Genomic DNA, 12667 nt, shown 5'->3' with positions numbered 1-12667 from the left:
ATGTTAGAAGGAAATCATGAATCTCACATTAGCTATATATTAAAATGAGATTGAATATTTAAGTATTCATATTATATTTAACTTGTGATATTACTTTTGTGAAATAAAATTATGAATCTTAATAGAGTTTACGTTAACGATACTTTATAAATCAATAGATCGTAAGAGTTGGTATTAAAATCAGCTCTAATAATATTAATAATGTGCCACTAAAGATAATAAACTTGTATCAAATTAAGGGAAAATATTTTAATCTTAAAGAGAGACTATGATCTGCTATGAATCTTTCGATCTCAAAAAGAGGTCATGATCAATTGTGTACTAGATTGAGACAACATATTTAAATGTATACATTATCTGTAATTTGAAAAATTTCATAAGACAAAATTATGAGAATTAATTAGACCATAACGAAAATATCTTATAAGTTTGTGTGTACTGTAACACAATATTTATGTCATGAAAAAATATGCATGTGCCTATTGCCTACCTACATGCAATAATATTTGTATTCACCTCTAGTTATTTTTTAATGGCTACAACTCAAAAATATATGATAAATAAAATCTTATGAACTAAATAAATTATTTTTTAATGAAAAAGTGATTTAATAATTTTTATTAATTTATAATTATAATTGAAAATATAATCAATAATGATAATTTAAATTGTAAATATGATGAAAAAATACCTTTTTTCACTTATTAAAAGTTATAAATGCATCCGAACTTATAGATAGACATAAATTGATATATTATATTATAAATAATATAAAATAACAAACAAATTATCAATTTGTTATATTCGTAATTCAAACGAGAATTTTCATTATTTTCTAATGTAGCTGGATCTGGGCCATGGCCCAAAGCCCACATTTTAAAAACCACGTCAAATAGAGCTAATCACAAACCCGGTTCAGTCCAAACCGATCAAATAAGAAAACCAGAATGGTTTATCCGGTTCTCCTTCCATCTCCCTCTTCAATCCCCCCATAAACCTCTGTCTCTGAAATTCTCTTCTTCTCCCTCATTGCTGCAGGCTTCTACTTTTTATTGTTTTAGAAAACTAATCTCAAACTTTTCCCAACATTTCAAAATGAACCCCAATATTTCCACCATCTTATCAATTACACCCTCTCCGTAGCTTCATCAATCTTCACCCTCCCAATGGACTCCATATTCACTTCACCATGCCTCTCTCAAATCTCTGCACCCAATTTCAGAACAAGGCACCTTATCAGAACCCATAAATTTACCAAAAAACCCCTCAAAACCCTCCCCATTAAGCTCAAGTTTAATGCGTTTGCCTTCCGAGGAACTCCCCAAAGCTCCAAACCTGTAAAACATCAGAATTTGATACTACCCAGAAGGGAGAATCTGGAAAAAGAAGCCAAAATCTCGTCTGGTTATTTTTCATTTCAATCCTTAGTTAAGAATTTAGCTTTTACTTTGCTTTGTTTTGCAATTGGGTTATCAAATTTGAGTCCAAATGGGGAGTTTAAAGGTGTGGCAATGGCTGCAATAGTAGAAAAAGTGGCAGTGAAGGGGAAAGAAGAAGAAAAGGAAGGGACTTTCAGGAAAGATGAGCATGAGTTTTCGGATTATACGAGAAAGTTATTGGAGGCAGTTTCTGGGTTGTCGAGGAAGGTAGAGGAGGTTAGAAATGGAAATGGTGATGTTAACGAAGTTGGAGAAGTGTTAAAAGCTGTGAGAGTGAAGAAAGAGGAGTTGCAAGGGGAGATAATGAGGGGCTTGTATGTGGAATTAAGGGAGCTGAAGAGGGAGAAAGAGGAGTTAGAGAAAAGGGCTGAGGAGATTGTGGATAAAGCGGTGAAAGTGGGGAGAGAGAAGGGGAAGGTGGTCGGTGGGAGAGGGGGGAAAGGAAAGGGGAAGGATGTAGTGGAGAAGTTGGAAGAGGGGATGGAGAGAATGGAGGAGGAGTATAGTGGGATATGGGAGAGAATTGGAGAGATTGAGGATGAGATTTTGAGGAGAGAGACCACCGCATTGAGCATTGGTGTGAGGGAGCTTTGTTTTATTGAGAGGGAGTGTGAGGAGTTGGTGCAAAGATTTAATAGCGAAATGAGGCGGAAGGAGCATTTTCAGAGGTAAAACTTTATATGATGTTAGTTTATCTTTATATGTTTGGATTTTGGTTTATTGGAGTTTGATTTGAATTGAATTTGCTTGAGTAAATTTTTTAGAAATTTGGTGTCCAGTAATCCATATTTATGGCATGCTATGACATTATCTGTTTCTATGGTTTATCACCTTGTTTCTTTTATTCTCCCCTTCTTCATTCTTCTTTTTGTGGACAAGACTTTGCATTCTTCAAATTATCCCATTACCTAGTCTATGTGCAATATTTGGTTCTCTAACTGTGTCTTTTCTTTCTCTGGCAAAGAGCAAATAGCGTTGTTGTTATTCTATTTATTTTTTAGTTTGACTTGCTTGTTAAAGAAGTTACTTTCTGCCTTGCTTTCATTTGTTTTTCTTAAATGTGCAAATTCACTTCTAATATCTGAGATGCGATATTGATAGCGGCAAACAATTTTGACTTTGATGATGTAGAAAATTTCTGATTTTAACTTTCAACATTTTTGACATTCTTGGTCTTGATGCTGACTTAAATAGATGGACTGGTTGGAAGGTTTAGTCTTCCTAGCCGGTTGCATAATCTTACATGAGTATATGAGTTTCCCCTAGAGATTTTCCCCCTTATTTTTGAAATGTAATTTTCATTTTTGAAAATGTTTTTGTTCGATGAAACTTCATCTCCTTGTTTAAGCATTGGGGTTTGTGGGTGCAGCACCCTGAGAGGCTCTATTACAAATCTTTCGAGGTCTGAAATTCAAGATGAACTGGAAGCAGCACAAAGAAAACACTTTGAACACATGATTTTGCCTAGTGTTGTGGAGGTTGAAGATCTTGGACCATTCTTTAATGAAGATTCTGTGGACTTTGCTTTACGTATAAGACAATGTCTTAAAGATTCTTGGGAGATGCAGAGGAACCTGGAATCTCGCATAAGAAGAAGGATGAAAAAATTTGGCAGCGAAAAGCGTTTTGTTGTAAAAACTCCTGAGGATGAAGTTGTGAAAGGATTTCCAGAAGCTGAATTGAAGTGGATGTTTGGAGATAAGGAGGTTGTTGTTCCTAAAGCTATTAGTCTCCATTTGTACCATGGATGGAAGAAGTGGCGTGAAGAAGCTAAAGTAGACCTAAAAAGACACTTGTTGGAAGATGCCGATTTTGGCAAACATTATGTAGCTCAAAGACAGGTAGCATTTTCCTTGACAGGAAGCTCTTTTTATGGAGATATTTTTGAATTTTACACATTACAGAAACTCATATGGGGAGGATGCATGTCTTACTATTATAACATTTTATTATTTCATCCTTCCTTCAGATCCTAAAGGCCATTGATGTGGTAGGTGTATAATTAATCTTCAGATATCATTAGACTTATTTTTCACTTATCCAAAAGAAAAAGACCTATTTTCATGAGACTATTTTCTTATTGATTAAGAAAAGCTATTAGTTGGTTAATATGGTTAACCACAAGATATTTACATGGCTCTATTCATGAAGCTTCTATCTGGTGGTTTATATTGTTACTAATATAGAAAAAGTTTATTGCAGGATCGCATTCTCTTGGATCGAGATAGAGTGGTTGCAAAGACTTGGTACAATGAAGAGAGAAGCAGGTGGGAAATGGATTCCATGGCTGTTCCTTATGCGGTGTCTAAGAAGTTAGTAGAGCATGCTCGAATTAGGCATGACTGGGCTATGATGTATATTGCATTGAAAGGGGATGACAAGGAATATTTTGTTGACATCAAGGTTACATGAGTATAAAATCCTTTCTATTGACTACATGAGCTGCGTTGGTATGCTTCTTATTTAAGGGTTTCTTTTTTCCTCTTCTTTTGACTCCAGGAATTTGACATTCTATATGAGAATTTTGGAGGGTTTGATGGGCTATACATGAAAATGCTTGCTTGTGGTATCCCAACTGCTGTTCAATTGATGTATATCCCTTTCTCAGAGTTGGATTTTCGTCAGCAGTTTCTCTTGACAATAAGGATGGCTCATCAATGCTTAACTGGGTTGTGGAAGACAAAATTTGTATCATATGGAAAAGATTGGGTTTATCAGAAAATTAGAAATATAAATGATGACATAATGATGGTGATTGTGTTTCCACTCATTGAATCTATCATTCCTTACCCGGTATGAATTCTGTTCGTGCATTCGTGCTGTTCCAGATGCCAGTTATTTGTTTATTGCTTCTGTTTCTAAACAAGTTTTATGGTTGCCATGGTCACAGGTGAGAATGCAGTTGGGGATGGCATGGCCAGAGGAAATAGGTCAAACTGTTGCCTCCACATGGTACCTAAAATGGCAGTCTGAAGCAGAAATGAGTTTCAAGTCCAGAAAGACAGATGACTTAAAATGGTTTCTTTGGTTTCTCATTAGAAGCACTATATACGGATTTATTTTATTTCATGTGTTCCGCTTCCTCAGAAGAAAAGTGCCAAGAGTTCTTGGTTATGGACCCATACGAAAAGATCCAAACATAAGAAAATTGCGAAGAGTGGTATTATTTTCTTCCCTCTTTAATTTTTTAAGTTTTGGTTTTCTAGACTTCCGTATTTTTTATTGTTATATCTGTAGCTTCTTAAGAGTGTAAGTTGCATATAATGGTTTTGCAGTAGGTTTTCTTGTGGCTTTGTTTAGGCATAGACCTTCTCTACATTTCAATTTTGAGGTGCAGCTGACTGGGTACAAAATTGTCTTGTATTCTACCTTGCAGAAAGGCTATTTTAATTATAGGTTGAGGAAGATCAAACGTAAGAAAAGGGCTGGCATTGATCCCATAAGAACTGCTTTTGATGGAATGAAGGTTTGTACCTGACACTGAAAAGATTTTTTGTATTTAACAATTGAAGTTTTCTATGATATTATTTTAAAGATTTGGCGTTGGCATGCAGAGGGTAAAAAATCCTCCAATCCCCTTGAAGGATTTTGCTAGCATTGAGTCCATGAGAGAGGAAATCAATGAAGTAGTTGCCTTTTTACAGAATCCTGGTGCATTCCAAGAAATGGGTGCCCGTGCACCTAGGGTATGTTATTCTGAAAAAGATACATATGATGCTATATTTAATCTTATTACCTCTGAATTTTATGTATCATTTTGGAGTTTGGACATTTGTTTACCTTTTTTACTCTTGTGTTTGATGCTTAAAAATGAAATTATGCTTTTAATATATGGAAGAGCAAATAGGAGAGGAATGATGAATATTGCAATGAGAACCATGATCTTGATTTCCACTGGGCTTGTTACCCAGTGGCATCATGCTATCTCCTCTCCACAGGAAGGGGAGGATGATGATGATGTTATTGTGGTTCAGTCCTGCTTTGCAGGGTTCTTTGGGTTTTATGAGATTGTTACAACCAATAAACTATGTAATATCGCTTTATTCTCGTGTTGTAAAGTTTTGTAATGGTGGGCTTTTGTGCAGCAGTGCTGATCGCACTGTCATTTGCTGTGTCTGTTTGTAGTTAATGGTTTCAGCATTCTCTTGCATTTTATGAAAGAGTATCAATTACACAGCAAGAATTCCCTGTGATGCATGGCATGAAGCTGATATCTGTCCTATACTATATAGTTTTGCTGAGGCTGATAATGAGATTTGAAACAGTTTGTATTATTCAACTGTCAAAAGGTTGCATTTGAATGGTAATGCTTGTTAAGGTTAGAAAGTAAAATTAAGCTGTGCACTTTAACAGATCTTTAAGTATAGGAAATTGATATCTACATCTCATGTGGCATGGCCAAGATGAGGGCTAATTTGTTGTTATATTGCAGGGAGTTCTTATAGTTGGAGAGAGAGGAACAGGAAAGACATCTCTAGCACTAGCCATAGCTGCCGAGGCTAGGGTGCCAGTTGTCAATGTTGAAGCTCAACAATTGGAGGCTGGGCTGTGGGTTGGCCAAAGTGCATCAAATGTTAGGGAACTTTTTCAGACAGCGAGGGATTTGGTAGTCCTCTTTGAGCCTCACTGTTGATTTCAGATTTTGCTCTTTTAATTGCTTGAAATTAAATAATTTTGTATTGGAAAGTATAATACAGCTCAGGTTCTAGTTCCAACCATCCAGGTTGAAATGTGGGTGTAAGATACAAAAGTCATATAATTATGCTGTTCTACATTCTTCTATATTTTTTCTCTATTGAGAACTTGTAAGTTATAAATATGATAGGATGCTCCGCTTTTCATAGTTTGTTTTGTTCCTTTCTTCCTTGGGTCTGCATCTGTTTCTTCGCTAAAGTTGGATGAACTTGCTCAACGCTATGTTGTGCTTTATTCCACTTAATTTGAGCTCATGCTTTTACATTCAAAATTTTCCCTGCTACTTTAGTTATGCAATTTTTTTGCACCTTGTTATTCATCGGGCCTTGTTGGTCATGACCAAACCATTTACTTATGTATTTGAAATCAATATAATTTTGTTTTCTATAAATTTTTTAGCTTTCTAGTTTTATACCATTTTAATTAATGTCTTAAAGATGTAAAGAAACATTCTTTTGCATCCTTAATCTATCACCATAGTAGTTGTCTTACTAATAGACTGTTGGTTCTTGACAAAACATTTTTTTTCTTTTAGACTAACGTTTTAGTTGTAGTGTTTATAATTTATTATCCTTTAAAGGACTTCACAAATTTTTTAATCGTATATTGTCCAATATTTGCTGATTTGTGGAAGGCCTTCTCTAGGCACCCGTAATTATATTTGTAGAGGATTTTGACCTCTTTGCTGGTGTTCGTGGGAAGTTTATTCACACAAAAAAGCAGGACCATGAGGCCTTCATCAATCAACTTCTTGTGGAACTTGATGGGTAATTCTAAGTTTCGCTTTTATTCATGTGGTTCAAAGGCTCTGAAATTCCTCTATATGCATTGATTAAGATTTCTTCATGAGGTATATGACTTGCTCACGATAACTGACTGGGGATTCCAGTAGCCTACCAGTGCCTTCCAAAAGATAGACAACAATGCATAACTTAAAGGGCCTGGTTGCCTGCGTTTACTAAAGTTCTTTACTTCTGTTGGAAGCTTTGAAATAATTGGCCCAGCTGCCTGCTTTTATAATCATGTGTCCTCGCCTTTCGGAACAGATTTTTTTATTTTTTTTTAAGTTTTTCTTGTTTATGTAATTTAACTATCATGTAGAGTCATTGACCATTATTAACACCAGTGAAAAGGTTGTCATCTTTTTATTTTGCTAATGACCTTTGACCTTTGTGCAGGTTTGAGAAACAAGATGGGGTTGTTTTGATGGCTACCACTAGAAATATCAAGCAAATTGATGAGGCCTTACGACGGCCTGGTCGTATGGATAGAGTATTTCATCTTCAAAGGCCAACTCAAGCAGAAAGGGAGAAGATACTACGGATTGCTGCAAAAGAAACCATGGATGAGGAGCTTATAGATCTGGTAGACTGGAAAAAGGTCATTTTAACCTTCTTCTCTTAAGATCTATTTGCGAGCAGATGCACATGTTTTATCTTATATTCTTATAATACTGCATAGTACCTATTGCTACTCAATTGGCCAATCGCTACTAACTTTTTTAAGATGAATTTTTTAACCTTCATTGCTTACTGATCTCCTATCTTTCTCTCGTGTCTGCATTTGTTTGCTTGCTGAATTTTAGTTCTTGTTAATAGGTTTTTATTGTGCATTTAAGTTTTGACTATCTACCATTATACTTTTAATTCATGATCCTTCTATTTCATTAGGTTGCTGAGAAGACCGCTCTTTTGCGGCCTATAGAACTTAAACTTGTTCCTGTGGCCTTGGAAGGTAGTGCATTTAGGAGCAAGTTTCTTGATACGGATGAACTTATGAGCTACTGTAGTTGGTTTGCGGTAAGAAATGACTCAAATAATGATTTTATGGTCACTGGGTATCATTTAGAAATTCAGCCTCTACAATAATTCTCTTACAAGGACCACAGCCATTTATGTTGGGAATTAGACATGGATGTTAGGGCTTTGCCAGATCCATTATAATCTCATAAATGGACCTGTATTATTCTTCCTGAAATTCGAAGTATCAGTTTTTCTTCCTTGCTAGTTTACCAGTTTCCCATTTGAATTTTATAACTAATCTATATTAAATGGTGGTAAATACTGCTTTTTTTTTTTTAAATGATTTGAACCAAATGATATAGGTTTAAATCTTACTGCTTTTGCAGACTTTCAGTGGCATGGTCCCAAAATGGGTGCGGAGTACCAAAATTGTCAAGCAAGTTAGTAAAATGCTGGTGAATCATCTTGGACTAAAATTGACCCAAGAGGATCTGCAGAATGTGGTTGATCTGATGGAGCCATATGGTCAGATAAGCAATGGAATAGAATTCCTAAATCCTCCCCTTGATGTCAGTAACTATCTTGCTTGTCATTTTAAACATTCAACTCCATCGCTGTATATCATGTCTTCTTAATAGTTTGCTGTTAGTTTCTTTTTTGTCTTGAAAGATATTTGTAGGTGCTAGTCTGAGGATCTCAAATTATAAATCCTAATAAAGTGCTTAATGAATGAAACGTGATGATTAATTGAAGTGCAAGGCTTTAGTTACTGTTAATTTTCTATGTGCTGACAAATGTGTATGACATAGCTTGTAATCATATATTGATGCCTTATATGAATGGTATGATTGATAGTTTTAAGTGATGAATCTTCTATTAATCTTTTGTATTGCTCTGCTCAGAATGATGTAGAAATTATTGGCTTGCTTCTATCCATGATAAAAGTTTGATCAACGCTTGTACCCAAAAAAAAAGTTTGATAATTGTCAGTCTGATGATTTGCAGTGGACAAGGGAGACTAAGTTCCCCCATGCTGTTTGGGCTGCTGGTCGTGGTCTCATCGCACTACTTCTACCAAATTTTGATGTTGTGGATAATCTGTGGCTTGAGCCTTGCTCATGGGAGGTTAGCAATTTTCATATCTTTGGATTACATTCCTGAAGTATATTTAGTGTTATTTATCTTTGAGGAGTCTGGGGCTATGGTGTTACTTTTGCGCTTTGATGCTTAATCCAAACCTGAAACCTGCAGGTGGGCTGTAACTGCTTTATTTTGGTATTAGGAGTAAACTAATGATGCTGGTACTTTTATCACGTTGGTTTTTGCTTGTTTTTTAGTTTGTTAATTCTTGTTATCTAGACGCGATGAAAAATGTTCTTCCCTGTCATTTTTGTAAAATCTATATCAGCATTATGTTATAACAATGACTATACATCCTAATGTAGTTTGCTAAATGTGTAATATTGGTGTCAAACCATATTCCCTGCCTCTGTTTTGTTTTAGTTTTGCATCTGTTGTATGGGTTTTCATTATATAGGTCGATGACAGAAAATGGTCACAGGGAGAATCCAAGTGCTAATTTGTTTATAAGCTGTATGTGACGTGGCCAAATTGAATCACACATGATAAACAAAGCATCATTCTTCCTCAAAAGTAAGACGGTGACGCCATCAGATGATTGAAATGCTATTGTTAAGGCCATTTTTATAATGGTTATTTATTCTGCATGTGTAAGATGATTCAGTGCAATAAAGATGGGTTAGGAATCAGTGAATCACAAGAAGGCTGTATGAGGCATGGCTAGTTACTTTATATTGTTTGTTGTCGGTTGCAATGATTTGTCAGCTTATCTTTTCCTTTGAACTCTTTAGTATTTATTGCAGTTGTAGTGCTTTTAGTATGCAAAATATGTGAATTTATAACTCTTCCATATTTTAACGCCAGCAAAAGTCAGTAGTCAACCTGTTTTAGAGAAGGATGAATATAGGAGACCTAATTCACTGTTTCCCATTCTTCAGGGAATTGGATGTACAAAGATTACTAAGGCAAGCAATGAAGGGTCCATGTATGCCAATGCAGAATCAAGGTCTTACCTTGAAAAGAAGCTTGTATTCTGCTTTGGGTCACATATTGCGGCCCAACTGCTACTTCCTTTTGGAGAAGAAAATTTTCTTTCTGCATCAGAACTAAAGCAGGCTCAGGAGGTTCATATATTCTTACTGTTTCATATACTAGTGTATAAACTTTGTTAAGGCTTATGAGAACTTGAAATCATTTTCATTTAACTCTTTGTTGCTGGGTTACTTATGTGAAACTTGCAACAGATAGCTACAAGGATGGTGATTCAGTATGGGTGGGGGCCTGACGACAGTCCTGCGATTTACTATAGTAGTAATGCGGTACTTTCTTTTCTTTATTAATCAAAATATTGAAACAATCTCACCTGGATCATATTGAAATTCTGGACTAATATTTTATGTTGATACATGCTAAAATACCTCAGAGATCATCAATGTACATATGTACAGTGGCTGTGTTGCTTTCTGATAGCATTTGAATTTTTGTCCATATTGTTAATTCTTACTGCATGTTAACTCATTTAAAGCTTAAAGAGTTCCACTTTATTAGTATCAACTGATTATGAGCTTGCTGTTCTGGTTGCTTTAGTAATATATATTCTTTTTTTGGCCAGAATAGATTGTTCATGTTGGAATTTTCCTTCATTGCTATAGGTCACAGCTTTGAGCATGGGGAACAATCATGAGTTTGAGATGGCAACTAAAGTCGAAAAGGTATGTCACAAAGTTAATACAGTATATATTTAATTCATTTTAGTGTATGATTCTTGATAGAACTTTCAGAGGTCAAATTACTATAGTTACTATGACATTGGCTACTGAATCTCTATAACAGTTGCTTGTTATTTTTGTAGATTTATGATTTAGCGTATCAAAAGGCAAAGGAAATGCTTAAAAAAAATCGACAAGTTCTTGAAAAGATTGTGGAAGAGTTGCTTGAGTTCGAAATCTTGACTGGAAAGGTAAAGCTTGTTAGTTTAAATTATTTAAAATGAGTTAATTATCCTAGAATTCTTCTGAATTTGGTTGGTCTCCACTTATAATTACACATTTATAAACTTATAATGAACTTTGAAATGTAAGGGAATGTTACAACGATTAGATTACGTGCTCTGTTGAAGTGCCACCCGGTCAAATATGTTGCCATGTCAGAGTTTGAGAATTTAGAATAGCCAGGCAGTTGACAATTGAAATTGTGGAGGTTTTCTGTTACCCCTCTTCTATGTTGGCTTGCAAATGTTTTGAAATAAACAATATGGTACCCCTGCACTGAATACCATGATGCAAACTTTTTGCTTGGTGGGTTTCTTCAACTCACTCTAATGAAAGTCTAGAATATCTTAAAGAGTTGCACCAACGATTGTGATTGACTTTTATTGTGTCATTACATTTTCCAGAAAATGCAAATGAAGTCTACTGCTGTTAGTGTCATAATCAACTCTCCATTGTTTTTGTAGGATTTGGAGAGAATCCTTCATGAAAATGGGGGGCTTCGAGAGAAAGAGCCTTTTTTCTTATCACAAGTTGATTATAGAGAGGTATAACTAAACATTTTTTCATGTAGTATTATGTTTTTTTTTTTGAAAATTTCATGTAGTATTATGTTGGTGGTATAATGTTTTTATTTAGTAGAATTTGCGATTGAAACTTTCTGCAGCTTTCTGATTGGAATGCTATTGATGCCAAATACAAATAGTTTTTCTTGATTAAGTGGGTTATATTGGTTAAGGACTGAGTCTTTCTCTGTTATATTTTCCAGCCATTGTCTAGCAGCTTTCTTGATGAAGGGAGTGCATCAGAAACTACATTTTTAGATGTTGCTGCATAGGATTAAAAGAATTTGCAGCTCTTGGATTCATACCTTGAAAGGTGAAAAGTGCAAATATTCATCCTCTTGAGCATAGGATATGCAAGTAGTTGTACAGGGGGTAATCTTTCGTTGGGTTGAGAAGAGGTGCCATATTTTTCCTTCTCAACTGTTTTTCTGTTTTACTGTTATTTAAGGTTGGTAATCATTCAGTTATTTGTTTCCAAAACACTCTTGTCAATAAGATGAAACATATTTAAGGAATATGTTGTGCTTCACATATAGTTGTGTCTGCACTAATTATGCAGTTTTCAACTCTCAAAGGTCATCTTCTTGGATATGATAGCAAAGGAGTAAATCTTCAATCCTTCGTTCACAAGGGAATCACTCGAGGAACTTCAAATCTCTGAAAGATAGTGTTTTTCAGTTTTTATGGCTGAAGGTCTTATGATTGCAGATGTATGTTTATTGTGTCTGGGACAAGCACTAGAATGCTGTGTTAACCTCCTGTTCCTCATTCTTTTCTTTATTTCCCAAAATTTTCACTCGTTGCTGTTGGTTTATTAACGAATGGCAGGACCCAAGATACTAGTAGATAGATATCAAATGTGACACCTGCAGCTTTAGTACTTATATATCAGGTAAGTATCAATTGGAAGTCTTATTACTAGATCTCATCGACTACAGTTTACCTTTATATACGATTACTTATAAACGTGATGCAATCTGTTTGCAGTCTTGGGAGGCAGAGGGATTGAAATATTATCTGGTATTAAGTTCATATGTAGTGTGTGAAAGATTAAAGATGCTTTTATTCTTTGGGATATGTGATTTTATATGAACATTTATCTCCTTGTTACCTGCATGGTTGCAACCGAACCTGCGAAACAGCAGGCTATTCAAGAA

The 12667-nt window shown here is 35.2% G+C and overlaps 1 protein-coding gene across 9 annotated transcripts; it reads left to right on the top strand.

The window, feature by feature from the left end:
* On the top strand, positions 930-12620 carry LOC18600035 (probable inactive ATP-dependent zinc metalloprotease FTSHI 5, chloroplastic). 9 transcript variants are annotated; one of them, XR_001928162.1, is made up of 22 exons: positions 930-2107; positions 2809-3280; positions 3642-3842; positions 3939-4232; positions 4330-4599; positions 4816-4905; positions 4994-5125; positions 5872-6045; positions 6780-6901; positions 7313-7514; positions 7805-7933; positions 8263-8445; positions 8882-9001; positions 9895-10080; positions 10201-10275; positions 10609-10668; positions 10809-10916; positions 11412-11492; positions 11714-11958; positions 12070-12220; positions 12339-12402; positions 12498-12620. XR_001928162.1 is itself a non-coding variant. In XM_007030281.2 (19 exons), exons 1-19 carry the CDS (start codon positions 1167-1169, stop codon positions 11780-11782), a joined length of 3909 nt encoding a protein of 1302 aa, XP_007030343.2. In that variant the 5' UTR covers positions 930-1166; the 3' UTR covers positions 11783-12039. The 9 variants fall into 9 exon arrangements, 1 of the variants encoding a protein (XP_007030343.2); XR_001928157.1 differs by having other exon boundaries at positions 12070-12402; XR_001928159.1 differs by having other exon boundaries at positions 12339-12565.

This window comes from Theobroma cacao, chromosome 5 (assembly GCF_000208745.1).
Source record: "Theobroma cacao cultivar B97-61/B2 chromosome 5, Criollo_cocoa_genome_V2, whole genome shotgun sequence".
Taxonomy (NCBI): domain Eukaryota; kingdom Viridiplantae; phylum Streptophyta; class Magnoliopsida; order Malvales; family Malvaceae; genus Theobroma; species Theobroma cacao.
This window is presented reverse-complemented; position numbering and strand designations above follow the sequence as displayed.